Source organism: Athene noctua, chromosome 4 (genome assembly GCF_965140245.1).
Source record: "Athene noctua chromosome 4, bAthNoc1.hap1.1, whole genome shotgun sequence".
Lineage (NCBI taxonomy): Eukaryota > Metazoa > Chordata > Aves > Strigiformes > Strigidae > Athene > Athene noctua.
Window position 1 is genome coordinate 57,596,083 of NC_134040.1, and position 9,139 is coordinate 57,605,221.

At 38.1% G+C, this 9,139-nt stretch overlaps 1 protein-coding gene across 1 annotated transcript in view; it reads left to right on the top strand.

Moving 5' to 3' along the window:
- Positions 1-8,741, top strand: part of COL25A1 (collagen type XXV alpha 1 chain) — a 315,502-nt gene extending 306,761 nt beyond the window's left edge. Inside the window, exons 36-38 of the mRNA XM_074903974.1 lie at positions 4,962-5,039; positions 7,326-7,364; positions 8,706-8,741. Coding sequence (XP_074760075.1) covers positions 4,962-5,039; positions 7,326-7,364; positions 8,706-8,741 — 153 coding nt within the window. The remainder of the gene's footprint in view (positions 1-4,961; positions 5,040-7,325; positions 7,365-8,705) is intronic.
- Positions 8,742-9,139: the final 398 nt, after the last annotated feature.

The following is a 9,139-nucleotide window of genomic DNA, read 5'->3' on the forward strand; positions in this document are numbered from 1 at the left end:
CAAATGCGCTTAATGGTATATTCTTATACTGGGATACATTAGAAGGGTTGTGTCCACAAGATTAAAATAAGTTATTGCCCCTCTCTAATAAATCCCAGTGAAGTTGCTTGAATACTGCAGATGGTATTTTGAGCCTCCCAGTTCAAGAAAAACTTGAGAAGTTGGAGAGGAAGGTGTGGCTATTAAGCTGACAGAGGCCTGGGGCACATGCAACTGATAGAAGGGATTGAAGGAGGTGGACTGGCTTAGTCTGACAAATAGGAGGCCTAACTACTTGAAGGGGAGATTCAGATGTTGGAGCAAAACTCTTCTGGGTCATGGCAAACAGGAAAACACAGGACCACAAGCTGCTCCTGGGAGGTTCAGAGGGGTTATTAGGAAAACCTTGTTCACTGGGAGAGCAGCACGGCACTGGGACAGTTTTCTAAGAGAGGTGGCTGAACCACTGCCCCTGGAGGACTGCAGGACCTGGTCTGGTCTGACCTGACCTGGCGTCAGGAATTGTCCTGCTCAGAGTGGGAGGTTAGACTAGGCAACCGTCAGAAGTCCCTTCCAACCAGACCTTCTGAGTCTGTGTTTCCAGGTACGGCTAGAGATACACAGACAAAATACAGCCATCAGAGCCCCAGAAGATCTCTGGAAGAAAAGCTGAAAGGCTGGTAAAACAGTTGGCTTATATACTGTGATATAATGTGAAAATGGAACAGCTGAGATTCTTGCACTCAGGATGTAAAAATATTTTAATGTACTAGAGTATAGCATGCTATTTTGGGGTATTAGTTCATTATTCCAAGAGACTGACTAAATAGCTCAAACACAGGACCTCCAGTTGCAAGAGGACGAAGGAATTGCATGTGGAAATTGTATGTGGCCACGAAGCATGGTTGGGCCTTTTTTTGAGCTCAGTTATGATTGAGGCTGCCCATGTAGCCTTGTTCTCTTGGGCTGCAGGACACATCTCCTAGGAAGTCTACTCCTCCATCACCCTAAAAATCCAGGAAAAGGCAAAACTTGTTTCTTGAGGAGAATGCATGGGATAAAGTACTTAGCAAGTCTGGCAGATATGTCAGAAACCATGTTATTTTATGGGCTTTCAGATTAAGAGCATTTCCAGGAAGTTAGAATGAAAATTGAGATGAAATTTCTGTCTTAAAAATTCTCAGAATGTTAAAAAAAAAAAAAATTAGATGGCAAAGCAAAGTCCTCCTCAGGGAAGATACAGCTGAGACCTCTGTGAAATAGACTTCTGTTGCACAGTTTTGACACACTTTTTTCCAGAAATGAGGAAATAGTTGTATCTCACAAGTAAACTGGTTTCACCAAAACCACCTTAGCTGCATCAATAGTTCCTTTTCCAAATGGAAGGCTCACTCTCAAAAAACACAACATAATGCAATTAATAGAATCTTTCATTATAACAAATTTTCTCAGTTCTGATGTTTTCCATTATGTCAATTTCTAACTATGACCAAACTGGTGTAACAGCACCCATTTCAATAGAGGTAAACCAGTTTACAAGTTGAGGGTCCAGCTCATGATTTCTTGGTATTTAAATATTCCTTATAATATTGGCTGACATCACACAAGCTGAGATTAGCAAGTTGCTAGTTAAGAAACTTAATTCAAATTGCACTGCAAAAATATATATTACTAACATTCTATTGAGAACCAGTGACACTTTGTTTTTTCATAGACCTGCTATGATCGGCAGGGAATAAATCTTTACTTCTTCAGTTTGAGATGAGTCCCAGACCGATGATTTTTCTTTTAGCCTGTCAGTAGTTCTGCTACAGTGAAAGCAAGTCAGTGTTTGCATTATGTCTGCTTAACTTGGCTGTAAAAATCATTTTTAAAAGTGTTCTAGCTGTAATTACTGATATAAAATTATAGTCCAGGAGCACTTAGCATGAAAAAGGTTTGTACAATTGATTTTGAATTTTCAAGTTGTATGAATAGAAAAAAAAAATCCTTTTAAAAAGGAATAACCTTTAACAAAAGGTAGAGATTGTGTTGTGGGGAGGAGGAGATAAGGGGGTCCTCATCCCAAATGTGCACTTTTGTCTCTTGTTATAAATATTGACAAAGCAGTATGATGTATCACAACAGCAGCTGGAAAGTCATCATCCTTTTTCTCCTACACTCTGTATGGATGAAAATCTGTGCACGTGAGCATTGGAGATTGTTCTAACCATAACGATGTTACAGCAGTGCCACAAATTTGTATTTCTCTAGGCGCCGAGGAAGGGCAGGAATTAATTTTTTTAAATCATCATCAGATATAGATTCTCCATACCTTCTGTGGTTCTCTATAGTTCAGGGTCAGGAGCTGAAGACTGAGAGACAAGAACTGAGTCCATGGAAAAAGTAGTAAAGGACACAGGAAATCCAGGCCATTCTCTACACATATGACTGTAGCACTGGTTTGAATAAGATCATAGGTTTGCCCTGCAAAACTGGAAGTTTAAATAGTTACCTGCTGACTTGTAAGACAACAAGTGAAAGAAATACAAGTCCTAAAGATACAAACCAGTCATAAACCAAAATGTACTGTCCATTTTCAGAATAACTTTTGAAGTATGTCCGTGCTCTGTGTTTGCATAACACTCACAGCAAATCTGTTGATGGTACATTGAGCACAAATAACATGAGATTTGATCCTGAAACTGTTAAGCTTCTGTGCTGTGCTGTCATGTGTATAGGTTTAAGATGAAAACTTATCCAATTTACAGTTCCTGACTTGGGATTTTTTACATCACAATCTTTTCATTTGGTGAAGAACAGTAATGTTTAGATTGCTGTTTTCCTAAATATTATCCTGTGACTTTTTGGCACACAGAATGATAGACAAGAAACTTTCCTCCTTTCGTGTCATGAATGCAATATGTTTTGTTCATGGAAAATATTTTTTTTATTAGAATGTGTCAAGTATGCTATTAAATGAATAATGTGCTTTCCTTCCTTTTTAAAATATGATATTGCTAATTAATTTTTGATTCTCTAAAAATGGTTTTTCTCTCGTGGTAATGGATTAAGTCTTCCTGTACTGGTGTGGAACTAGTTAAATGTCTGTTTACTATGCTTCATCAAAATTCGTCTGTCTTTCCAAAGGGGCATTCCTTCCTTCTCCTTTTACCTTCATTCCTTACAATTCCTCTGTCTTTTTTACCCTTTTCCTCACGAATTAAATCCTCCCAATAGCCACAACCTCGCTTGCTGGTTCTCCAATGTCATACTAATTTTCCTATGACTATTTTTCCCATTTCTTTGTGATATTCCTGATTTACTCATCTTTCCTATCCCATTTTTTACAATCCTAGTCCAATTTGTTTCCTTTTTTTTAACAGAACCTTTTTTGATTTTTGTGAAATTGAGAGCAAACCTGAAACTCATTTACCATTGTGATCAACTGGTGTGAAATCAATTATAAAATGAACTCTCTAAACATCTTATACTGCTTGAAGGTGAGGTCATCTTTGCAGGTAACTTTGTTGAGGGGAGTCATCTCGCTTCCATAAGTAATTAAAGCATTGGAAGTTTTACATTTAAAAAGAAAACTCAGTGTGAAATCAAAGGACTGAATTTCAGTAGATTAAATGTTGCCTGCAGTAGAGAGAACATTTAAATGTTGTAATATTTAAATAAATAATTATCACTTCTGATTACTTTATGATACAAGACATTATGAAATCACTGAAAGTGTCATAGCACCTCTCCATCAAGCAGTTCAAATGTTTTGATTTCTTTAACAGGGTTTGAAATGGTCATGTTGTATTTGGAGTGGCAGGAGTGCACCTTCAGTGTTGTCTGTGGGTTTCTCTGGACACCACTGAGAACAAGATTTGTCCCAAACTCTTACCACACTGCAAATGGTCAGTTCAGCAAAGGAAGCTCCAGGCCAGTTTCACCCTTGACGTGACACCGTGGAAGTTGATAGAACTTAGCCAGAGACCAGCCATCCCTGGGAAACATCCATGCCACAGGTCTTTTTTAGAGAGACTATTCTGATGTACTCTGATTTTGCACTAGTGACAAATCTTCTAGGGAAGCTGACAAATTCAGCCTAATCTGTTTGTGTATTTCAGTACTATCACTTAGAACAAATAGGAGATCTCTTATTTTGGACTGTGGACTGGAGGGATCTGCAGATTTGCCTCTGTCTCAAGAAATCGATGATTTCAAGCCCTGTTTTAGGATTCAAAATATTCATAATACTGATATGAAATACCAACACAAACTAATACCGACTGATTCCAGTTCTTGCTTGTGATCATATAATTTATTTTTCCACATAATGCACCATCCAAACCAGAACACAGTGGTAAGTGTCCTTTCAGCTCTCCATTGGCTTAAAAAGAAAAACCCAAACTTTTAAACCAATCTTTCTTTAATTTTTTCCAAAAGAATGAAACTTGTTTTATCCAAACCATTGTATTCACAGGGGGAAAAGGGAAAGAAAGGCAAAAAGGGGCCTAAAGGGGAGAAAGGAGAACAGGGTGCTCCTGGATTAGATGCACCTTGCCCATTGGTACGTCTTACTTGTGTATTAGAGATTTGATCATCCTGCTGTAGACTGATGGAATAAGAAATGGGGGGAGAGGAACAAGCACCAGCTACTGCCACCTGTTACCCTTTCTTAATGCAGCCTTAATCTGCATCTGAAGTTCTGGCAAATACTGGAGGAGACTTTGTCAACCTTCTAAGTTGATTTAAAGCACCAGACTTAATACCTCAGCCTAAATTTGTGGGGTTTGTTGGTGGGTTTTTTTCATTATTTTCTGCCAAACATGTTGGAAAGGAACCAAATCTGGGATGTGCCAGAGTCAGTGCCTCACAAGTTGAAATCACACCACGGTGCTCAGCTTGCTCCTCTTGCCTCTCTATTGTTGTTTATTCACTCCAGCTAAGTCAATACTGAAGGCATTTCCTTGACAGTAACATTGCAAGTTAATCTTTACAAACAGGGATTCCGTGGAATTAAGGGGGAAAAAGGGGAGCCAGGCCAGCCTGGCCTGGATGGGCTGGATGCCCCTTGCCAATTGGTACAGTATTTCTCTTTCCTACCAACCCTGCATGCAGTTCCTTTGTTTGTAGTCAGACACATTCTTAATGTAAAGTAATGTTTTTCTGAGCTGACTTTACATTATTCATGTAACACATGCATGTGCATGAACAAACCAACTGCTTAAGTGATCATAACTGCAATGAGAGAACACACGTTTTTGTTGACACCTCAAACCTAACTCTCAGCAGTTTGCTCCCACATCACATGGCAATTTATAAGTTTGTGTCCTTCCTACATTTTCCCTAAGAATCGTTGGTTTGTGATTTTCCTCACGAAATACCTATTGCCTTACTCACCCTGAACGCAGGTCTTTGTAGAAATGTAGCCCAATGTCCACTTCTAATCAAGTCTGATGACTTCTGTCTGCACTGGCTCAGTTTTTCACCCTAGCCTGTCCCAGAGCTACTCTGCACCCTGGACTTCCTTTCACATCCATGTAGTCTTAGATGCACGTTTTCAGGATTTGGCCAAAAAGAGTCATGTATAATGTAAATATTATTTCTAAAAATCAAATCATAGGTTTCCAGTAAGGCAAGCTGGAGTCTGATCTCCCAGACCTTACACAAGTAATAATTTTATTGTCTGTCCTGTTCATCAAATACTATTCAAACAGATCTGGAAATGAAAAGCTTACCTGACGTTTGTAAGAAGATAACGGTCTGCAGCCCAAACCCTCACTGTCTTTGTTATTTAATGTCTTCAATTTAATGGTCTTACCCTTGGAACTTACCTTCCTGGAATACACACAACACTCCCCACCCTATGTTAGCATGAATTCAAGTTCCCACCTATACTAAAATGCTACTTGTTGACCCTCTCCCTTGTACCAATCTGGCAACAGTGATTTTTATTTAATGGCAAAGTAAGTTTAAATTCTTTTCCATTTTAAAAAAGAACAGTACATACACATTTAAAGATACAAGGAAGATTTTCTTTTTATTTGTTCACAGTAAAATTTGATCTGCATGTTCTGATATTGTTTGGTGCTTAAGCACGGTTCTCTAAGATGAATGTTAAGTAGATTTTATTTCAACTATAGAACTTCTAATTTGAAATTGATAGATTTTAATCTTAAATACATAGTCCATTAAGATTATTCCACAGTCCATTTTGTTTGCTTCCAATTAATGGTAACCATATCTCATATTTTGTTGGGGATAATCAAGCATGCTTTTGTAATTTAAAAATGTTTCTCTGTATTATCATTTATATCTGGAGATTCACTAACAATCATTGATAGATGAAAAATGTTCTGTTCATAGAATAAGCTGCTAAGCAAACAGCACTACTTCTTGCTTTAGGCAGCAAGCCATTCCTATCAGATTACATGCAAACACATTCAAATATTCTCATTAACCACTGTCTTCACATGTAAATTCACATATAACAAGTATTGTTCTATATTCTAAAAAATGTCAGGGCCTGATTTATTTTCTGCTCATGTATAATTTAGTGCCCCTTAATTCTGAGCATATAACTCTTTGGATAAGTCCTGTATAGCCATGTAAATTGAAATTAGTTCCATGAAAACCAGTTTGACTGTGGTCAAAAGTTGGCTTTGATCTTGCTGGACACATGGAGATATGTGAAAGTAGGGTGGTGACAGAAAAGAAATGGAGTGACTCTCATTAACATAAGAAGAAATTAAGTGGGCATATTATCCAAGCAATGAAATAATCAGTGCCACTGTACTGCCCTCCTCCCAGCACTGATGTTTTCTTCCACTGTGTCACTTGAGGTATGTTCAGGCCTTAAGATTTTGTTGCTTCATTCAGAAGCTAAGAATGAAAGTGAACAGAAAAGATACTACTCAAATCTGAGACTTGCTATCTTATCATTGGGTTAACTTTATACTAGGGACCCATAAAACACAATACCCTCCAGATAAAACTGATAATATATTTTTTGCTCATTGATCTTGTACATTCAGCTACAAATTGTTGTGAATAACAGATTATATTTAAAATAATATGCAGCCTGAGCTCTAACAGCAATGAGAAACTGATGAAGCTGTTTGATTTATGAAAAAAAAAATCTTTAAGGCAGAGAGGCGCACATATGTATTTACAGTGTAAACCTTCTCTTCTTTGGCATTTCTTTCACCTTGAGAACAAGAGAGGAAATGTTAGGAACTGGTAGCTATTTAGTAGATAAAAAGCCAGAGCTGCTTCAACTGTTCTGACAGATGTGGATGTAATAATCTATCCTATCAAATCTAACTGTGCTTTTTTGCTTGTTTTTTTTCCCCCTCCCCTTGAAACAGGGTCCTGATGGATTACCAATGCCTGGCTGTTGGCAAAAGGTAGGATGGGCAGAGCTTTTTCTTTTCAGGGGCAGGACTTGCTTGGCACACAGAAAAGCCTGTCACAGTGATATTGAACAGTTTCAGAATATACTTCAGAGCCTCTTAGACAGATGTATGCAACAATGCAAAATAAGACCTCACCATGACAGTAGTCAGTGTGATGGGGTTGTAATACATGTACAAGTAATAACTTATTGAGGCAGTATTGTAGAAACAGTTGACGCTGGATTTCTGGAAAGTCCAAGACTTTTCTCTTTCATATGAAGAATCACACATCCTTTGATTTCTTCACTTGATCACTGCTTCCCATTCTTTATAAAAATTCATGGATATGGCATTTTTATCAAGTATTTCTATTGATCTATTATTATTTTTCTGGGATACCCAGAAGAACAGTGCATCCTGCCCTTCTCTTTGCCTGCATTTCTATTATTCTGTATATTCTCCTGGTTGTTATGTTGTCTGCTGATATTAACTGGCAACATTATTTTAGTAAAGATTTAACCTAGACACTGCTAGATTTAAAAACAGCATTCAGAATAATGTAGATGGAGGGATACTGGTGTATAATACATTAGAAAACATAAAGCATAAGTGAAATCCTGGGTGCATTTATCTCTGAATAATAGCTTGTGCTGAGGAAATAAATATCCGTATCTGCAACTCTGCCTTTTCTATGAATTTGGAATAGAAATATGAAATTGGTTTACTAATTTGATTAATCTGTATCTCTTTTTGTCTCTGCAGTGATGAATCTAACCTTACAAGCATGAAGTTGTGTATATAGTGCTCCACTTTTTGTATTTATAGTTGAAAACTGAAAATTCAATTTTACAAGTCTGAGATATGTTTACATGTAGCTGCTTCTACTTGTTTGCAATAGACCACGTGTACATCTTTTTTTCACTTACATCTGCAGTTAGATGATATATAACTGCAGGGTAAACCTGCAAAGATTCTCTCTCTAATGAGAGAGAGAATGATCTTGATACAGTGATCAATAATAGAAATCTGATTATTTCTGTAAATTCTTACATTTTGGCTTGCGGACCTGCATGGACAATGAGTGCCATGAACTAGTTTACAAAAAATTGTGACCAAATAAGAGCAAAATGCTATGAAATGTACTGTACCAGCTGCTGTTGGAGTTTACTGACTTGGCTTCCATGTCCATCTTAAACACTTCACTGATTCATGCCACCATATCTGCTTGTACGGACTAAAAGCATGAGTTTGTGTGCCAAACCTGCTTGTTGTGTGATCACGTCATGTGCTAAATGGCTGCTCACAGTGACCTTTGATTCCAGCTTCTGAATTGTTTCCTTTTGTCATCTCAAGGGAGTCACACCGTGGCTTATTGCTAAAAAGAGATAAACCAGAGGAGGATAGAAAAAGGCCTTGAATTTTTGGGGAATAGAGTTCCAGCTGCAGGTGGATGGCTTCCAGTCTTGCGGGTCACCTGGCCCCTTTGATCAAAGAGGGTCCTGCCTGTTAATCAGCCTTGCACTGCTCACGGTCGTGAAGACATTCACGATAGGCCCTGTTGAGTCCTTACTCAAGAAGGAAAGAAGTTAGAAGAAGAAACCAGACTTCTCTGTGGGTTGTTTGAAAAGGTTACAGAGGTGCTGCAGGGATCACTTGGTGGCAGACACCACCTGAGACCAGAAGCTTCTCAACCTTACTCAAGGATGGACAGAGTATGTGCTCTGCGTATTGTATTTTGGGACTGCTGGAGGAAAAAGCATTCTTGAGGCGGGGATGAATTGGAACAT